The sequence below is a fragment of the Aquarana catesbeiana genome, linkage group LG03, assembly GCF_042186555.1.
Source record: "Aquarana catesbeiana isolate 2022-GZ linkage group LG03, ASM4218655v1, whole genome shotgun sequence".
Lineage (NCBI taxonomy): Eukaryota > Metazoa > Chordata > Amphibia > Anura > Ranidae > Aquarana > Aquarana catesbeiana.
In genome coordinates this window covers 680,262,086-680,283,306 of record NC_133326.1, presented here as the reverse complement: position 1 = coordinate 680,283,306, position 21,221 = coordinate 680,262,086, and the positions used below count along the sequence as shown (strand labels likewise).

General features: G+C 43.2%; 1 protein-coding gene across 1 annotated transcript in view; it reads left to right on the top strand.

Moving 5' to 3' along the window:
* Nucleotides 1–21,221, top strand: part of LOC141133521 (uncharacterized) — a 60,229-nt gene that overhangs the window by 18,196 nt on the left and 20,812 nt on the right. The window contains exons 2-3 of the mRNA XM_073622949.1: nucleotides 13,438–13,845; nucleotides 15,286–15,582. Coding sequence (XP_073479050.1) covers nucleotides 13,438–13,845; nucleotides 15,286–15,582 — 705 coding nt within the window. The remainder of the gene's footprint in view (nucleotides 1–13,437; nucleotides 13,846–15,285; nucleotides 15,583–21,221) is intronic.

Below are 21,221 nucleotides of genomic sequence, written 5' to 3'. Positions count from 1 at the left end.
ATGTAAAAAATGCAGAGTGAGTGAACAGAAGAAAGGTCTAAATTAAATCAATATTTGAATATGAATGAATGAATTTGAATGAAAAAAGTATACAAATAAATTACTACAACATAATAACCACTTCAGCCCCGGAAGGATTTACCCCCTTCCTGACCAGAGCACTTTTTACAATTTGGCACTGCATCGCTTTAACTGCTAATTGCGCAGTCATGCAATGCTGTACCCAAACGAAATTTGCGTCCTTTTCTTCCCACAAATAAAGCTTTCTTTTGATGGTATTTGATCACCTCTGCCGTTTTTATTTTTTGCGCTATACACAGAAAAAGACCGAAAATTTTGAAAAAAAAATGATATTTTCTACTTTTTGTTCTAAAAAAAATCCAATAAACTCAATTTTAGTCATACATTTAGGCCAAAATGTATTCGGCCACATGTCTTTGGTAAAAAAAATGTCAATAAGTGTATATTTATTGGTTTGCGCAAAAGTTATAGAGCCTACAAACTAGGGTACATTTTCTGGAATTTACACAGCCTTTAATTTATGACTGCCTATGTCGTTTCTTGAGGTGCTAAAATGGCAGGGCAGTACAAAACCCCCACAAATGACCCCATTTTGGAAAGTAGACACCCCAAGGAAATTGCTGAGAGGCATGTTGAGCCCATTGAATATTCATTTTTTTTGTCCCAAGTGATTGAATAATGACAAAAAAAATTACAAAAAGTTGTCACTAAATGATATATTGCTCTCACAGGCCATGGGCATATGTGGAATTGTCTCTTTCCCGCAACTTGTGTCACAATATAAAATATTCCATGGACTCGACATGCCTCTCAGCAAATAGTTTGGGGTGTCTACTTTCTAAAATGGGGTCATTTGGGGGGGTTTTGAACTGTCCTGGCATTTTATGCACAACATTTGGAAGCTTATGTCACACATCACCCACTCTTCTAACCACTTGAAGACAAAGCCCTTTCTGACACTTTTTGATTACATGAAAAAATTATTTTTTTTTGCAAGAAAATTACTTTGAACCCCCAAACATTATATATTTTTTTAAAGCAAATGCCCTACAGATTAAAATGGTGGGTGTTTCATTTTTTTTTTTTTTTAACAGTATTTGCGCAGCGATTTTTCAAACGCATTTTTTGGGGAAAAAACACACTTTTTAAAATTTTAATGCACTAAAACACACTATATTGCCCAAATGTTTGATGAAATAAAAAAGATGATCTTAGGCCAAGTACATGGATACCAAACATGACATGCTTTAAAATTGCGCACAAACATGCAGTGGCGACAAACTAAATATATTTTTAAAAGCCTTTAAAAGCCTTTACAGGTTACCACTTTAGATTTACAGAGGAGGTCTACTGCTAAAATTACTGCCCTCGATCTGACCTTCGCGGTGATACCTCACATGTATGGTGCAATTGCTGTTTACATTTGACGCCAGACCGACGCTTGCGTTCGCCTTAGCGCGAGAGCAGGGGGGACGGGGGTGCTTTTTTTTTTTTTTTTTTTCTTTATTATTTTTTTGCTTTTTTATCTTATTTTTAAACTGTTCCTTTCATTTTTTTTTTAATCATTTTTATTGTTATCTCAGGGAATGTAAATATCCCCTATGATAGCAATAGGTAGTGACAGGTACTCTTTTTTGAAAAAATTGGGGTCTATTAGACCCTAGATTTCTCCTCTTCCCTCAAAGCATCTGACCACACCAAGATCGGTGTGATAAAATGCTTTCCCAATTTCCCAATGGTGCTGTTTACATCCGGCGAAATCTAAGTCATAAAATGCTCGTAGCTTCCGGTTTCTTAGGCCATAGAGATGTTTGGAGCCACTCTGGTCTCTGATCAGCTCTATGGTCAGCTGGCTGAATCACCGGCTGCATTCTCAGGTTCCCTGTTGAGACAGGAGAGCCAGAGAAAAACAGGGAAGACGGTGGGGGGGGGCATTCCCTCCCACTGCTTGTAAAAGCAGTCTAGAGGCTAATTAGCCACTAGGATTGCTTTTACATGAAAGCCAATCGCTGGCTGAAAAGAATGATACCAAGATGATACCTAAACCTGCAGGTATCATTCTGGTATAACCACTCAAAGTCGTGAATGGCGTACCTGAAGACAAAAAAATGGTTAACAATAAAGCACAGTAAACGGTAAAGTATAAAAAAATTGCATACCTGAAAAGCAAACATGATAAAACATAATAACAATAAAACATTGCAGAATAGAATACAGTAAAAAAGAGCAGAACAATAGAGAGAATAGAGAGAGAGAGAACAATAAAACGACAACTATTTTTTTTTATTTTATATTTTTGTTTGTGTTTTTTTTTTTTTTTTACACTTTTTTTGTGACTAACTTTTATAACAGTAACCGGTTCCAGGTTCGGGTCTCTCAAAATGCGATGGCATCTTGGGAGACCCTGTGAAAGTGTGCCTAGTCTGTGGAATGCTGTACCCTATGCTAATACTCAACTAGTGCATGGTAGCTTTCAAAACATTCACCAATGCAAAGACCAGGATTGTCAGGACAGGAGGGACAATAATAGCGGGTGTCACGCCTATATCCGCGCTTGCTGCAGACACAACATCTTTTTTGGGGGGTTCGTTGGGTAGGGGTACTCGGGAGGACATAAAGAAAATGCCTCTCATGCACCTGACTGCATTTGGTTGGGGATGTGAATGGGGAAGTACGGGCGCTGCAGAAGCGGTGGGTTCCCAATTAGGCTTGGCGAATGCAGCAGGAAGGGCACTATGGGCACGACGGGCCTGTGTTTGTCTTTTTGGTGGCAGCGGGACACTACTTGTGCTTGCCACCTCACCAGCTTGAACTGCACTTATGGGACTCGCCACGTCACCAAGTGTTACTGCAGTGCTGGTTTGACTACGACCGGGGTGTACTAGGCTGCTGGCGCTTGCCAGTTCACCAAAACGCTACCAAAAAAACTGTTAGCGATCGCAGGGATCAGGCCTGACTCTGCGAACGCTGCAGTTATGCGTTTAGTGTTTTGTAAGTGACAGTGATCGATCGATACTGCACTTGGGTGGGCTGGGCCGGGCCAGGCGGAGGGGCAAAACGCAGGTGCTATCAGGTATCTGGGCTGATCCCGTTAACACTGGGTTTTTGGGAACCCTAAACTGCTGGGGACGCTAGTATAGATCTGATCGGATCAGATATTGATCCGTTCAGATACTATACCACTAAGGGAGGTGTACGCTGCGTGCATGGGTGTTAGCGGTACTGGCACTAACCTGACGCTGCCTGGGGCTGGTGCTTGCCAGTTCACCAAAACGCTAACAAAAAACTGTTAGTGATCGCAGGGATCAGGCCTGACTCTGCGAACGCTGCAGTTATGCGTTTAGTGTTTTGTAAGTGACAGTGATCGATCGATACTGCACTTGGGTGGGCTGGACTGGGCCGGGCGAAGGGGAAAAACGCAGGTGCTAGCAGGTATCTGGGCTGATCCCGCTAACACTGCGTTTTTGGGAACCACTAAGGGAGGCGTATGCTGCGTGCCTGGGTGTTCGCTTAGTGACACTGGCGACAGGGGGTGATCAAGGGGTTAAAACTTTATTAGGGGGGGGTTAGGGGGGTACCCTAGACATACAGGGGGCTAACACTAACTGCCCTACCACTTCTAACTGTCACAAACTGACACCATGCAGTAATCAGAAAAAAAAAAAAAAACTGCTTGGTGTCAGTGTGATGGGGGGGAGGGGTGATTGGGGGGTGATCGGGGGGGGATCTGGGATGTAAAGTGTGCCTGGCATGTTCTACTGTGTGTGTGTGTTGTGCACTCACATGTCTTCTCTCCACGGCGCCGGAACTGAAACTGCCGAGCCGAGGAGAGATGACATCACATCCTCTGCCTCTGTGTACTACACAGGCAGGGGATGATTGTCATTAGCTGGGAGCGATCGCGAGGGGGGGCCACGATCGGATGGCCTCCCCCTCATCTCTAAACGCTCCCAGACCAAAGCCGACCGCCGCTGGCATCGGGGGGGGGGCCAATTGGACCCTCCGCCCGTGGGAAGGCAATCACGTACCAGGTACGTGATTTTGCCTGCCGTGCCATTCTGTTGATGTATATCTTCGTTAGGCGGTCGGCAAGTGGTTAAGTAAATGAAGGTAAATCAAAATCAACATTAAAGCTTTTGGTTGAAGGGTTTCTAGAGTAACAATCCACCACAATCTCTATGATTAAATTTTAGTTCTCTATTATCTCTTATATGATATCAGGGAACCTGATCAAATATCAAAACCTCAAAAATAATACTGAATGTTTGTGCTCTTTAAAATTCCTTGCCAGAGGTAATTCTAACTGTGGATGTACTCTGACTCATTGATGTAATATAGGCCAAACACAGCTGAAAACTCCAAGGAGGGACACCCACTTTAAAGCGGAGGTCCGCCCACTGCTGCAAAAATTAAAAGCCAGCAGCTACACATACTGCAGCTGCTGGCTTTTAATAATAGTACTGGAGTTTAATAATAGTCCTGGAGTCCAGCAATGTCGGCACCGCAGCGGATGTTTCCATCGGCTGGTCAGGTGCTGCCGCTGCTATTGCGGGTAAGGGAACCTGGCAATGTAGCCTTACGGCTTCACGCTGGGAACCCTACTGCGCATGCGTGAGGCTCCGCTCCTCTCTCCTACTGGACCGGTGGCAGTGGAAGGAGGAGGGAGGAAGAGGGAACTGACCGGTGACATCATGGGCCACAGCCCGGACTCCCGGAAGTGGGAACGGGATACCTGTGAAAGACAGATATCTGCTCCCCCCCACCTCGAAAGGTGCCAAATGTGGCACCGGAAGGGGAGAGGAGACAAATCAGTGGAAGTTCAACTTTTGGGTGGAACTCCACTTTAACATAGAGCTGAGTCTGTTTGCTTTCTGACTCTTGAGTTAAAAGATTGTGCAGTTTAGGCAGGGAAGAGAGAATAGGCACATCTCTAATTTATTAATTTTTCTGTGTAAATTTGACTCTAAACTATTGAGCACTGTACACAGTTTGTTTTCTGTTTGACCTACCTGTATATGTATGTACATCATCTTCCTGGGGCATTCATGCGTAACACTTGTGTGCCCAGCAGTCCATGATGCCTTTGTTTTAATGAACTTGACAATAAGTCTATGACTAATTTTCAGAATTATTACTTTATTAATGAAAGCTGGAAATGGTTTTTTCCCACTGAGAGATGCCATATTAAAATTAAACCTAAGCCCCCTTTCCCCTGCCACCACCAATATAGTTCCTCCGCAATGCTTGTGTTTCAAAGCAGAGAAAGTGTCAGAAACCATGAAATCAGACCGAGACAGAAGTACAGTTAAATCACACTTGTTTAATAATAAAAGTAAAAGAACAAACATAGTCAAAACATAGCCAAAGTTCAGTAACAGGAACGGATAGTCAGCCAAGCCAGAAGTCAGGGATCAATGTAGTGGAACAGCAAGCAGGATCTGGAGCCAGAAGGGATGTCAGCAAAGCCAGTCTTTACACAGGATCGCAGGAGATGTTTCTTGTGATGTTGACCAAGGCGAAGGCAGAGATCCACTGGGCTGAACGGTTTAAGTAGGCAGGACTGAAGAGCAGGATATCATCAGCAGCTGAGTACTGTGGAGAGATAGGAGCTGGCAATTAACCGACAGCTGAGCGGCCAGCTCAGAGAAGGAAGGGCTGAGCCCAGCCCTGACAGAAAGTCCTATTTACTGGAGCTGCAGTGCTTGAAGGAATGCTGTTCAGAAGCTTCATTCAGAAGTAACATTATTGTTACATTGTATTTACTCTGCTTCATTCATCTGCAGATCAAATGTGACCTTTGATCTGCATATGATATTTAAAGCAACCTCACCAGTAAAAAAAAAGGAAATTTATATTCTTAACCCTTAGTTAAACTTGATTGCACCTCTTAACTCCTTCCTCTTCTCCCCGTAACTGTTATTTTTCTGCAGATTTTTTTTAAACCGTTAATATGTACACATTTCATTTTCATTTATTTTTAGCCTTGCATTAAAAATGCGAAATGCGAGGGCACCGATGATCAGTGCCCTGATTATCTGTGTACATGTCCCCTGTGACAGTGGCCGGTTACCGGCTCTGCTTTCCTCACGCTGTCACTGCGTGTGAGGAAAGCACTGCCGATAACTGTCAAGTCTGTTTACATTGTGATCAGCTGTGATTGGACACAGCTAAACACAGGGTAAACAGCAGCTGTAATTGACCCTTTACCATGATCTGTGATCAGCTGTGTCAAATCACAGCCTGAAGGACACAGCAATCATAGAATGCACCGGATGCACACCCCAGGGGGCGCGCGGGGCATGGTTCCAGGAGGACGTGTGGCCATCTTTTTGCTGTTGTGCGGTAAGGAAGTGGTAAAGTACAAACTGGGTGCTGGATTCAGATTTTCTAAGGGTCACTGAAATTGTCACTGGGCATACTGGTTCCAGTTTGACAGCACTCAACAAAACAGGGACTCTCCTAACAGGTAAAGAACCCAGAAATGAGAGTTCATATACATACAATCCAATGAGAGCGCCAAAAAAAGGTCTAAAAATCCAAGATTTTTAATGATAACATTTATTCATAGCAAATTAAAGCCAGTGCATTTCTGGGGCCAATACACTCTGTCACGCCTACCCCTAGCATTGATGGTCAGGCACTATAGCTGACTCTGTGTTCTTTACCTATAGCAGCCCCCTTTCCCAAAAGGCAAGCAGGCCTACTGGTACTAGGTTGCCCCCAGGTCTTGTACACATTTCTATAGGGCCTGGCTAACACACCGGGGCAGGCATGAGCTAAGCACAGCAAACAGGTACTTGCTGTTGGCAGACAGGCAGTGTGGTCCAATAGAAGTCTGGGTTCAGGGCAGGCAACGTTCAGAGAGTAATCAGGGTTAAATCTGTGGTCAAAAGTCAGGCTGAATTCAAAGAGTAGTCAAAAGTCCAATCCAAGGTTGATAACAAGAAAATCAAAACTAGCTGGCAGGGTGGGGTTCCGTTGAAGTTAAAGGTCAAGGCACGGGAACAAGGCAGGCAAACAGGGAGCTTGAGGCACATGTTGCAAATACTATCACAAGTATGACACTAAGGGCCTGGCAGGCTTAAAACAGGTTTGACCTCCAACCAGAGGCTGCATCACCACCAATCACCCTGTAGGTGGACAGTCAGATAGGGAGAGTGCAGCCCAGTCAAAACTGAAATGCTGGAATGAGACGAGCAGCTGCCATGGGAAAGTAATGTTACACACCCCTGACAACTCCCCCTTCATCAGGACTTCAAGCGATATTAAACTTTTTTCTTTATTATATGGGCCACCAGGTGGGTAATGCCATAGTATGCTAGTATGCACGCCCATTAGCACACTGTAACAAACTTACCTATCATAATGTACCCTCCGGTGCTGTGCTGTCACTGATCCGGACAATATTTTCATCTGGTCTTCCTTCCTGGTTCTATCTCTTTGGGCCACTTGAATGGCGGGCCACAAGAACATCACTCCTGCGTGTGCGCATGGGAGTCACATCATCATAGCACAGATCAAGTGCCGCACATGTACTGTACACTAAGCTGTGCATACACATGTGCGACTCAGTGTACATGACAACTGATACGGTCTCTTCTGTCATAAAAGCCTTATCTGTCAGCAATTTTTAAACAATAGACATTAATACCACTTTAATAACTTTGACTGATCTTAAATTGATACTTAAGTTGCTTTTTTTTTGTATAAAAATAACAAACATGTTATACTTACCTGCTCTGTATAATTGGTTTTGCACAGAGCAGCCCAGACCCTCTACTTCTTGGGTCCCCTGTTGGTGCTCCTGGCCCCTCCCTCCTGTTGAGTGCCCCCCATAACAAGCAGATTGCTATGGGGGCACCCGAGCTGGGCCACAGATCCGTGTATCCATTCAGACATAGAGCCACGGTTCGGCCCCCGCCCCCTCTCTCTCCTTATTGGCTAATTGACTTTCATTGACAGCAGTGGGAGCCAATGCTGCCGCTCAGCCAATCAGGAGGGAGAGTCCCGGACGGCCAAGGCACTCGTGGACATTGCTGTATTGAGTGGGCGCTCAGGTAAGTATTAGAGGAACTGAGGGGGGCTGCTGCACACAGAAGGCTTTTTATCTTTTTTTAGAATTGTATTCTTAATAAAGATTTTCACATTACAAATGCAGCACAGTAAGCTCGGCGAGAGCTAGAATGATTCGAACAAATATAAAACAAACAAAATGAAAAAAATGTATAGGTATCCAGGTCGAAAATAGATGTGTATCCATAAAAAGAGCTGTATAAGGCAGACCAGTTAAGGGCTATAACAATATTTCTCTGGATTACAGCTGGGAGTATATAGCTATTTTGAACAACATAAAAATGTATACCATGGGGTGAGGGGATAGTAATCTGGGTGGTATCCAGAAGTCAACAAGGGAAGCAAAAGTATAAAGGGGAGCTATGTCAAGGAGGTACGGGGGTGGAAGGATGAATGTGAACCAGATAGGATCAGGGGGGAACCATATTCAGATTTGTCCCATAACTCCCAGACCCCATTGAACCTGTCAACAGCATCCTCCACCAGTGCCGTCATGTGCTCCATTCTGCAAATTTCGGTGATGACATTGAGAAGCTGTTCCAGTGAGGGGGAGTGGGGGTCAACCAACACATTGGGATAATGCTCTTAGCTGCTAATAAAATGTATGAGGTTAGTTTGTTTGATGTAGCGGGTCCAACAAGAGAGGAGACTCAAATAGTCGTTGGAGCAGGGACATCACCATGGACCAGAAAGGTGTTGATAACTCACATTTCCAGAATATATGGTAATGAGTGCCTCTGGTCTTACCACATCTCCAACAAAGGGGGGACAGAGAGGGATCATAACGGTGTAAGATTTCTGGTGTTCTATACCAGAAGAACAATATTTTAAACGCTGTCTCTCTCTGCGCCATGCATCTGGATATCTTGGAGGTGGAGGACCAGATCCTGCCCCACTGAGGGAGAGAGATAGGCTTTTGGGTGATTTTCGCATGTAAGTGTGAAGATCATCTGAAAGTGGGGATGAGTCCTGAAGTATTTGGTAAATAACAGAGCTTAATCACATTTGATGGGGGCCCTGGGAGAAGATGAGTTCAAAGGTCATTGGTTTAGATAAAATAAGGGTAGAGGAGAGAGATAACAGATAATGACTTGTTTGGAGATAAGAGTAGTGCAAATTTTTGAGGAGTTGGTATTTAGACTGGAGGTTAGCAAAGGTTCAGAATTTACGGGTGACTGGGTGGACGAAATGGCATAGTATAAATAGGCCAGCCTGTGCCCAAGGGGCCATACGGGAGTGGGATAGGCTGTCTGGGAGCAGTTGGTTGAAGAGTACATTAGATAATCAGGGGCATGGCGAAAAGAGAGAAAATTTGTTGAAACAAGTGCGCCAGAGCTTTAGTGTGAACAGCATAGAGCTTAAACAAAGGCTATGGAGTTTGGGGTCCTGAATCAGAGTGGGCGACCAGACTACTATCCAGGGAATGCTTTAATCCATGATCTTTCTTGGTAAGTGTTGATGTGATGTTTCCTTTGTGTGCTTAGCTGATTTTTCCTGGATGGTCAATATATTTGCGAAGCATAGGACCATATACATCCGGAACACAGGTCAATTACTTTTTTGACCTTTAAGCCCCCAGATTATTATTTTCATGGTTATATTCACATATATATTCTTAGTTTTACTTGGCATTGCATTCATGTTTTTTATGTGTCTCCACCTTAGTTGTAACACATGGAATCTGCGCTAACCCCAATTCATATCTCATCCCCTGATGTGAAAAAATATACAATGTTGCTACCAAACTATTGAAAAATTCTTATTCCAATACCCAGGGCCGATCCTGGACGGGGTGCACGGGGTGCAGTGCACCCGGGCGCCACAGAGGTGGGGGCACTGAAGCGCCATAGTGCTCCCCTCCCTCCTCCTCTTCATTGTCCGTAGGCGGCTCTCTCTGCTGGTCGCCGGCTCGACCTGCCGAGTGCCGAAGCCCAATCCCCCCTCCCTCCTCCTGTCAGAGGAGGAGAGCGAAATGAGGTCGGAGCGGTTGTCTCTGTGTGAGAGACCAGCCGTGCAGTGATGTCACTGGGGGGGGGGCGGCCTGTGCCCAACGTGTTCCAGTTCTCCTCCTCCGACCTCCTGTGTCTCACTCCCGCATGCTGCCCGAGCCTGACACGCTCCACCTGGGCGGCGCGGCTGCACACTGTCCTCTCCTCTTCAGCTGCCACCCGGGTGTTTTAAATTAACCTAATGTGGGGGGGTGGTTTGTCCTTGGGGGGTCTATACTACTGTAGGGGGGGTGGTTTGTCCTGGGGGGGTCTATACTAATGTAGGGGGGGTGGTTTGTCCTGGGGGGTCTATACTAATGTAGGGGGGGTGGTTTGTCCTGGGGGGGTCTATATTAATGTAGGGGGAGGGGTTTGTCCTGGGGGTCTATAGTAATGTGGGGGGGTGGTTTGTCCTGGGGGGTCTATACTAATGTAGGGGGGTGGTTTGTCCTGGGGGGGTCTATACTAATGTAGGGGGAGGGGTTTGTCCTGGGGGTCTATAGTAATGTGGGGGGGTGGTTTGTCCTGGGGGGTCTATACTAATGTAGGGGTGTGGTTTCGTCCTGGGGGGTCTATACTAATGTAGGGGGGGTGGTTTGTCCTGGGGGGTCTATACTATTGTAGGGGGGGTGATTTGTCCTGGGGGTCTATACTAATGTAGGGGGGTGGTTTGTCCTGGGGGGGCCTATACTAATGTAGGGGGGGTGGTTTGTCCTGGGGGTCTATACTAATGTAGGGGGGGTTTGTCCTGGGGGGTCTATACTAATGTAGGGGGGTGGTTTGTCCTGGGGGGGTCTAAACTAATGTAGGGGGGGTGGTTTGTCCTGGGGGGTCGATACTAATGTAGGGGGGTGGTTTGTCCTGGGGTCTATAGTAATGTAGGGGGGTAGTTTGTCCTGGGGGTCTATACTAATGTAGGGGGAGTGGTTTTGTCCTGGGATCTATACTAATGTAGGGGGGGTGGTTTGTCCTGGGGGTCTATAGTAATGTAGGGGGGGTGGTTTGTCTTGGGGGGTCTATACTAATATGGGGGGGGTGGTTTGTTCTGGGGTGGTCTATACTAATGTAGGGGGGGTGGTTTGTCCTGGGGGGTCTATACTAATGTAGGGGGGTGATTTGTCCTGGGGGGTCTGTACTAATGGAGGGGGGGTGGTTTGTCCTGGGGGTCTGTACTAATGTAGGGGAGGTAGTTTGGCCGGGGGTGTCTGTACTAATGGAGGGGGTGGTTTGTCGGGGGGGTCTGTACCAATAGAGGGGGGTGGTTTGTCTGGGGGGTCTGTACTAATGGAGGGGGAGTTTGTCCTAGGGGTCTGTACTAATAGAGGGGGGGTGGTTTGTTCTGGGGGGGTCTATACTAATGGAGGGGGGGGTCTTTACTAATGGAGGGGGGTGGTTTGTTCTGGGGGGGTCTGTATTAATGGAGGGGGGTGGTTTGTTCTGGGGGGTCTGTACTAATGGAAGGGGGTGGTTTGTTCTGGGGAGGTCTCTACTAATGGAGGAGTGGTGGTTTGTTCTTGGGGGTCTGTACTAATGGAGGAGGGGTGGTTTGTCCTGAGGGGGGTCTATACTGATGGGAGGTCTGTACTGAGAGAGGGGTCTGCACTGACGAAGGGGGTCTATACTTAGTGGAGGGGGGTCTGTATTAAGGGGCGACTATAGTTGGTGGAGGGGGGGTGACACCATGTTTTACCGCACTGGATGACACCAATCCTAGTGACGCCACTGCAGCCATGGGCTCTTATTTCCCCTCTCCCTCTCCTCCTTGCGTGCGCCGCTATACTAGTGAGCGGCGCACTATGTTTCTTCTCCCGCCTTCATATCGGCCAGGGAAGAAAAAAAAGGAGCAAAGAAGAGGATTGTGGGACATGTAGTCCCGAGGACTAGCAGCCTCACTGTAACACGGAAACTGCAGCCCACACAGCATGCTCAGCTGAATGGGAGAGAGAGAGAGACAGGAGCCTGGGAAAGCTTTCAGGGAAGTACACCCAGGACTCCAGAGGGAGAGGACAGTGCTGAGGGAACACCATCAGAGAGAGAACCCCACTGCCCTGCGCCACCAGAGGGAAAGACACACAGCCTGGCGCCATCCCTGGTGGAGAAAGGAATGGAGTCATTGCCAGAATACAGATCTGCGCTCTACCCAACAGAGACGCCACAGGCAATTCAGAGTGAGCTGACTCCTGATCAGAGGAACCGTTGTTGCTGTATCGCTGGGTCAGGTGAGAGGGCCGATCGGCCATTATCTACTAACGTTCATAAGAACTGCAGTCTCTGACCATCTCTTGTAACATAAAACACAGGTAAATGATTATTGTGACAAAGTCCCCTTGAGGAATGGGTGATTGAAAAAAACAATTTAAACAGTCCTATAATTCAAATAGGTGCTTTTCCCAAATAGAAAAGTTCTTCCAATAGGTATTCAGATTCTAAGATGAAAAGAAAAAGGGCGGCCGCTTACCAGATGTGTGGGACCCCTATTACGGGGGTCTTACGGGCTCAGATTTAGTGGATCCTACAGACAGGAACAGTTGAAGGGGTCCTCCTAATTCAGATATCCATCTGCATGTTGACTTCCACTGGCATCAAGACGGCGATGTTCCGCGGACTGAAACAGCTGATAAAAGCTGGAACAGCTGATCGGAGGAGCAGCTGATCTGTTTGCACAGACTGCAATCCTTCACATGCAATGTGAAAACAAGGTAGCAGGCCGGGTTCGGTCCCGCTTGTATAAGAGGGGAGTCCCTTTATTATATCTCCACCTTAGTTCCCTGGTGATCCCTCACAGCATCTAACCAATGTATCATATTGATGTGTAACTGTATCAGCCACGGTTTTCTTATTCATTGTTTGCTAGCTTTGAACTGTATATACTATAACAAATTTCTATTTTTATATTTATCATTCATATTGTCTTCTGGTGTTATATCACCATTAGGGCCTTTAAAATCCCACAAGGGGGGACCTTGCTCTCTGTATGGCGATCAGACAAAGACTTTTTATCTTAATACATAGAATACTTTAAGATAAAAAAACCTTCTGCCTTTACAACCCCTTTAAATGGAATTGGGTCCCTTTAAATAAAACTGCACTGATTTATTGCTGGGAACATTTCCAGTAGGTCAGGCTAAGCCAGTGTTAGTGAATGCAGAAATGGTATGTTTGGCCCCCGAAATGTGTTAGCTTTCTCTGGTATGGATCAGTTTTCAGCCTTCATTAAATTACCTCGGACTCTTGGAGATATGTTTGGTGCTCTTATTGAATTGTATGTATTTTAACGCAAATGTCCACCTTTGAAAATATGAGCTCTTATGCTTCTTCTCACCTGAGTGATAATCAAAATGTGTTCTTTTCATAGACAGGTTCCATAAAACTTCTGGACAATACTGCGTTGATCAGCCTACAAGAATGGAATCCTTAGTTGGAGGAGCAATAACAATCCCCTGCCAGTTTGCATTTCCAGTAACGAAGAACAAAATCAAGTCTGTAAATATCGTAGTGAGAGCGTCAGCCGATAGAAATTATTGTGGACGTGAAAAAGATGAAATTTACAAAAAAACAGAAACCTCCGTAATATCCTCAAACCACCAGGAAAGGATCAATGTGCATGTGGATCTAGACCACAGAAATGCAACCATAACTATAAAAAATATAATAGCTTCTGATGGTGATAAAAATTATTGTTTACGTTTGAAACTCAAATTTGAAGGCAGTCAAAAGGAGGAGGAATGGCAGAATCCAGGGGGCACTCTAGTTTTGGTGAAAGGTAAGGCAAGAACAAGCTTTTTAATGCCCAACACCAGACTCCACCCCCCCCCCCCCTTTCCCTTGGAGTGCCCCACATTGTTTTTTTTTTTTATTTATTTATTTGCTTGCCATACAAATAGAACATTAATTACGATCTACTTAACATTGGAGAGATATTGGTTACAAGTACTAAAATTATGTAACAAGGCCATGACTTGTGAATGTAAATAAATTGCATAAGGGCATGAACAATGAATAAGTGACTATATAACATTAAAAAATAAATGTTCAATTTGATGGTCAAAGCCAAAAATCTATCCCCATTTATTTTTAAATTGTATATATTCACTTATTCATTGTTCATGCACTTATGTAGGATGTAGGGACTTTATTTTGGTACAAATTGTGGGTTAATTTGTTATTTTTTTTTATTCATGTATTCATTAATTTATTCAGCTGATGCAATTTATGTAAATTTATTTTAATATAATTTTAATATAGAATGCATTAAGGTGAAAAACCTTGAGGCTTTACAACCCCTTCAACTGACATACTGACACTAACTGCCACTTAAACTGCCACTAAAGGCGCAAACTTATCAACAAATTCAATTGATAACTATGGGGGGGGGGGGGGTTGCGGGGGTAAAGTTTTTTAATTTTGGTCATTTGTATTTCTAATAAGGAGGCTTTTGTTAAACAAAAGGCATGGGAAGCTGGAGAGTGCCCTCATGTCCCAATGCAAAAGTAAAAAAAAAAAAGCAATATATCGCTGGGAGATGGCCAATCACATCTGTCACATGATACAGATGCAACACCGCCTCCCCTCATTAAAGCCCACTTAAAGGGGCATTGGGGAGAAGGCATTAAAGTGATTGCAAAGTCTCTTTTTTTTTATTTAATAATGACAAACATGATATACTTACCAGCCCTGTGCAGTTGGTTTTGCACAGAGCAGCCCAGATTCTCCTCTTCTCGGGTCCCTCACCAGCTCTCCTGCCCCCCCCCCCCGTTGAGTGCCCCCACAGCAGGCAGCTTGCTATGGGGGCACCCAAGCCAAGCCACAGCTCCCTATGTCCATTCAGACATGGAGCCACGCGGCCTGGCCCCACCCCCCTCTCCTCATTGGCTGACTGACTTTGATTGACAGCAGTGGGAGCCAATGGCGCTGTGTTGTCTCAGCCAATGAGGAGGGGAGTCCCAGCCAGCCGAGTGCCTCGTGCAACATCCCTGGATCTAGTGGGAGCTCAGGTAAGTATTAAGGGGGCTGAGGGGGGCTGCTGCACACAGATGGCTTTTTTTCTTAATGCATAGTATGCATTAAGATAAAAAACGTTCTGAATTTACAATCCCTTTAATGAGTTAACCTTCAAATTCAATTTAAATAACATTCCAGTAGAAGTTGCTGTTTTTGTTCTGTACATTGCCCTATATTTATATAATATTGTTGAATCTGTCAGGTGAAGATGAACCCGGTGTGGAGACGATTCCGGTTATCTTTGCTGCTCCTGGAGAAAATGTGACACTTCTCAGTCGTATTAGAATTAGGAATGTAAATACTTTACCCAACATTACTGCCTGCCGTATAGGACGGGGGACACCTACAGAAAGCTGCTTGTTCAAGGATTCTATTTTATCCTTCAAAATAAATCAAGTGAATCATAAACACCAAGGATCCTATCAGTGGGAAATAGAAACTTCTACAAGATATGGAAAAACAACATCTAACCATCCTGGACCGGATCTTCAAATTATAGGTACACTTTTATGTAATTTTAAATGCATAATTTATTGTTGTTCATTTTTTAAAGTGAAAGTGACACAGTTTGTGTATATATATATATATATATATATATATATATATATATATATATATACAGTTGTGCTATTAAGTTTACATACCCTGGCTGATTTCTTGGCCATTTTTCAGAGAATATGAATGATAACACAAAAACTTTTCTTTCACTCATGGTTAGTGTTTGGCTGAAGCCATTTATTATCAGTCAACTGTGTTTACTCTTTTTAAATCATAATCACAACAAAAACTACCCAAATGACCCTGATCAAAAGTTTACATACCCCAGTTCTTAATACAGTGTATTGCTCCCTTTAACATCAATGACAGCTTGAAGTCTTTTGTGGTATTTGTGGATGAGGCTCCTTATCTTCTCAGATGGTAAAGCTGCCAATTCCTCTTGGCAAAAAGCCTCCAGTTCCTGTAAATTCTTGGGCTGTTTTGCATGAACTGCATGTCTGAGATCTCCCCAGAGTGGATCAATGATATTGAGGTGAGGAGACTGAGATGGCCACTCCAGAACCTTCACTTTATTCTGCTGTAGCCAATGACAAGTCAACTTGTGTTTTGGATCATTGTCATGTTGGAATGTCCAAGTACGTCCCATGCACAGCTTCCTGGCTGATGAATGCAAATGTTCCTCCAGTATTTTTTGATAACATACTGCATTCATCTTGCCAACAATTTTGACCAATTTTCCTGTGCCTTTGTAGCTCACACATCCCCAAAACATCCGCGATCCACCTCCGTGTTTCACAGTAGGAATGGTTTACCTTTCATCATAGGCTTTGTTGACTCCTCTCCAAATGTTGTGTTTATGGTTGTGGCCAAAAAGCTCAATTTTGGTCTCATCACTCCAAATGACTTTGTGCCAGAAGGTTTGAGGCTTGTCCCTGTGCTGTTTGGCATATTGTAAGTGGTATACATTGTGGCATTTGCATAGTAATGGCTTTTGCCTGGCGACTCGACCATGCAGCCCATCTTTCTTTAAGTGCCTCCTTATTGTGCATCTTGAAACCGCTACACCACATGTTTTCAGAGAGTCCTGTATTTCACCTGAAGTTATTTGTGGGTTTTTCTTTGCATCCCAAACAATTTATCTGGCAGTTGTGGTTGAAATTACAGTTGGTCTACCTGACCGTGGTTTGGTTTCAACAGAGCCCCTCATTTTCTACTTCTTGATTAGAGTTTGAACACTGCTGATTGGAATTCTCAATTCCTTGGATATCTTTTGATATCCCTTTCCTATTTTATACAGTTCAACTACCTTTTCCCGCAGATCCTTTGACAATTATTTGCTTTCCCCATTACTCAGAATCCAGAAACGTCAGTGCAGCACTGGATGAAAGATGCAAGGGTCTGTCAGGAGTCCAGAAACTCATTGGCCTTTTATACACACACACTAATTTCAAACGAACAGATCACAGGTGAGGATGGTTATCTTTAATAGCCATTCAAACCCCTTTGTGTCCACTTGTGTGCATGTTATCAGGCCAAAATCACCAGGGTATGTAAACTTTTGATCAGGGTTATCTGGGTAGTTTCCTGTGTGATTATGATTTAAAAAGAGTAAACACAGTTGATTGATTCACAATGGCTTCAACCAAACACTAACCATGAGTGAAAGAAAAGTTTTTGTGTTATCATTCATATTCTCTGAAAAATGGGCAAGAAATCATAAATTCTGCCGGGGTATGTAAACTTATGAGCACAAATATATATATATATATTATATAGAAATTTACACACACAAGTAAATCAGAGCAGTGACTCCTCACCTTGCTGCCTTCCTTCTCTACAGTTCTGTCTGAGGTTACAGTTAAGCCTCTTACACACAATCAGATTTTCGGTTGACCGTTCGTCCATTTTTTGTTGCATGCTAGTCTCATGTTAAAGTGAAGAGGTTACTCACCATACGAAATTTCTTGTACAACAGAATTCAACTTCAGAAGTGATGTAATGTGTTGAATAGTTTTGTATGTATTCTTTCCTTTCTGAGCATGTGTAGTCTTGCTCTTCCGATTTTTTTTCGTACGAAAACCATACCGATTAAACGAAGATCGGACGTTGAGTTCACATCCGACAAAAATGTTATAGTCTTCACATCCAGCTTTTGTCTGACGAAAAATCGGAATCGGCTGTCAAAAGCACCATACTAACGATCCGAAAATCGGCAGATCGTTTGTCGGAAGAAATGTTACTACCGATTTCCGTATCGTGTGTATGGGCCTTTGAAGCCAGAGGGGTTGATTTACTAAAACTATAGAGTGCAAAATCTGGTGCAGCTCTGCATAGCAACCAATCAGCTTCTAACTTCAGCTTGTTCATTTAAACTTTGACAATAAAACCTGGAAGCTGATTGGTTTATATGCAGAGCTGCACCAGATTTTGCACTCTTCAGTTTAAGTAAATCAAGCCCACAGTGTCTGAAAGTACATGACTATAGCTAGGCTGTCTCTTTAGCTAACCAGTAGTGCTCTGTGAATCCTTTGTCATGTATTAAATGTAGAGCAAAGATGATAAAATATGTAAAGTAAAATGGAATAAAATTAATTATAGTTCTACTGTAAATACATATAAAAAGGACTTAATTATTAGCAAAATTATCATTATTACTTATTCCTATTGATATTATTTTTATTACATAGAATAAAATTAAAATTACTGCGCTTATCAGAATAGAAGAACAAGTGAATAAGTGAATGGATGAAACATAAATAAGTTTGTTTTTTAGAAAGCAAAGCTGCAACTTCCTGTGAGATACTCACAAAATCAACAACTTTCTATATTAAGTTGCGCTATGCTCCCATGTGAGTGAATACTAGCAATAAACCTTAATAATGCTAAACATATATATATATATATATATATATATATATATATATATATAAAGTGACTCCGTACATAAATAAAATTTGATTGATTAATTGATTAGATCATGGTTTAAATAGTTTTAAATAGTCCACTGTTTTAAGGTGATTTTAAAACATGAAATTAATACACGATACACCCAAGATTTGTGGTTAAAAGAGATAAAGACCTCCTCCTCTGCACACACTGCCGCTTACTGACTCCAAATGATCTCCTATTGCAGGAGATCACACTCCCTTGTGACTTAACACCCATCCTGGGCCTTTTGAGAGATGGAACGGTGATCCCAGCGTCTTCACAGAATGTAATCTTTCTGGGACACGTGTTGCCCATTGATCCCACCATGGCTGTATTCAGAGCTTACTCCCCATCAGTCTTATTCACACAAGAAAGGAAGCGTGCTTCCTTTCTTGTGTGAAAAAGACTGACGGGGAGTGAGCTCTGAATACAGCCATCATGGGTTTTGGATGGAGTGGGAGACGATTCAAATTCCTGTCCGGTGATGTGTTGTCCCTGGGTCAACACATAGTGGCATTCAACAGGCCCCAGGACGACGTCAGGTGTGACAAAACGCGTAGAGACGAGCGGCGTGCTGACGTCACCTCGTTCACACAGATCCCGGAGTGACGGGCTGCTATCGAGAGCCGTCCAACTCGTCTATACTGCTATCTCTTATTGTTTTAACTGTAACTGCAATACTTTCTTATTTAAATAAAGTAACCTAGGATTTTACACTATGGAAGCTTTTATGTCTTTTTGGGGATCAATGGGCAACATGTGCCCCTGAAAGATTACATTCTGTGAAGACACTGGGATCACCATTCCATCTCTCAAAAGGCCCAGGCTGGGTATTAAGTCACAAGTGAGTGTGACCTCCTGTAATAGGAGATCATTTGGAGTCGGTAAGCGGCAGTGTGTGCAGAGGTGGAGGTCTTTATCTCTTTTAACCACAAACCTTGGGTGTATCGTGTGTTAATTTTACGTTTGAAAATCGCCTTAAAACAGTGGACTTTTTCAAACACGATCTAATCAATTATTCAATCAATTTTTATTTATGTACGGAGTCACTTTATATATATAATTTAGCATTATTAAGGCTCATTGCTAGTATTCACTCACGTGAGAGCCTAGCGCAACTTAACATAGAAAGTTATTTATTACATATCTGCAATGGGTGTCATGGATGCGAATCCATCCCCACTAGGGGGCAGACTAGCTAACCAGGTTTTGATTATAGAAGTTGGGGCAGACAGTGGTGGAAGTCACGGAAGAGACACAGGGAGTTCAGAGTGCCTACTTAACCACTTCAGCCCCGGAAGATTTGGCCGCTCAATGACCGGGCCATTGTTTGCGATACGGCACTGCGTCACTATAACTGACAATTGCGCAATCGTGCGATGCTGTACCCACACAAAATTGATGTGATTTTTTCTCAACAAATAAAGCTTTCTTTTGGTGGTATTTGATCACCTCTACGGTTTTTATTTTTTGCGCTATAAACAAAGGAAGAGCGACAATTTTGAAGAAAAAAAAAAAACACAATATCTTTTACTTTTTATAAACAAAAAAGTCAGTGCTACTACCCATACATCACATAGAAAGCAGAGATCCCGGGTGCTCGATCCACAGTCGCTGGCTGAGTAGGGAAATGAGGAAAAGATTAGACATGTGCATTCGTTTTCGTCCGAATGCATTTTCGTCCGAATTTCAGGTATTTTCGTTATCGTTTTAACAAACGATAACGAAAGTGCAGAATCCGAAAAACGAATGATCCGACATAAACAAATGCTTTATTTTCGTTTTCGTTGCTACAACAGTTTGATATAGATACTCCTATCTATTCGACATGATGATGACAATACCAATCTGTGTCCATCAAACCTGTGGTCGAATGTGCCTAACCTTAACTCTATTAGTCCAAGATTATTCTACATAGAGAGAAAAGATTCGACGTAGGGGAGAAAAGATTCGACGTAGGGGAGAAAAGATTCGACGTAGGGGAGAAAAGATAAATAAAAATAATGATGATGAATGTTATTGGCTGATTGTAACCAAAGAGGATGAGCAGTAAAATAGCTAGAACTAAGTACACACGTACTTTGGCTTATGGTGTCTGTTGAAAGTTCTAAGAAGATTCGACGGAGCAGGTAAACTATACAGCGTTGTACAGTTTAGCTACTCTGTCGAATCTTCTTTGAACATTCGACAGACACCATAAGCCTTCAATGACAGATTCAACCTTAATTTGGATTTTCGGACGAATGCAATTTTTAACGAAAAATTAAACAAATAAAAACGAATTTCGGGAGTAACTAAATAAATTTATTTTTTGGACGAAAACGAAATTCCGAAACGAAATATTTCAGTGTGCACATGTCTAGAAAAGATGATCCGCACTCCGGTGATTGCTCTAAAAAAGTGTAATATTTATTGACAAGCCACAGTGACTAAACGCAAATGAGAACAGTTGACGCGTTTCAGCCTATAAGGCCTTAGTCATAACCACTTTTTGCTGTAATAAATATCCCAAATTTAAAAATAAATAAATATTTTTTTTCCTCAGTTTAGACCAATAAATATTCTTCTACATATATTTGGTAAAAAAAAAACAAAAAAACACAATAAGTGTATATTGATATTATGACAGAAATGTAATACTTTTCCTAATGTAGTTTGAAAAAAAAAAACAGCCTTAGATATGCTTACCTGAACCCTGCACATGGGTCACTA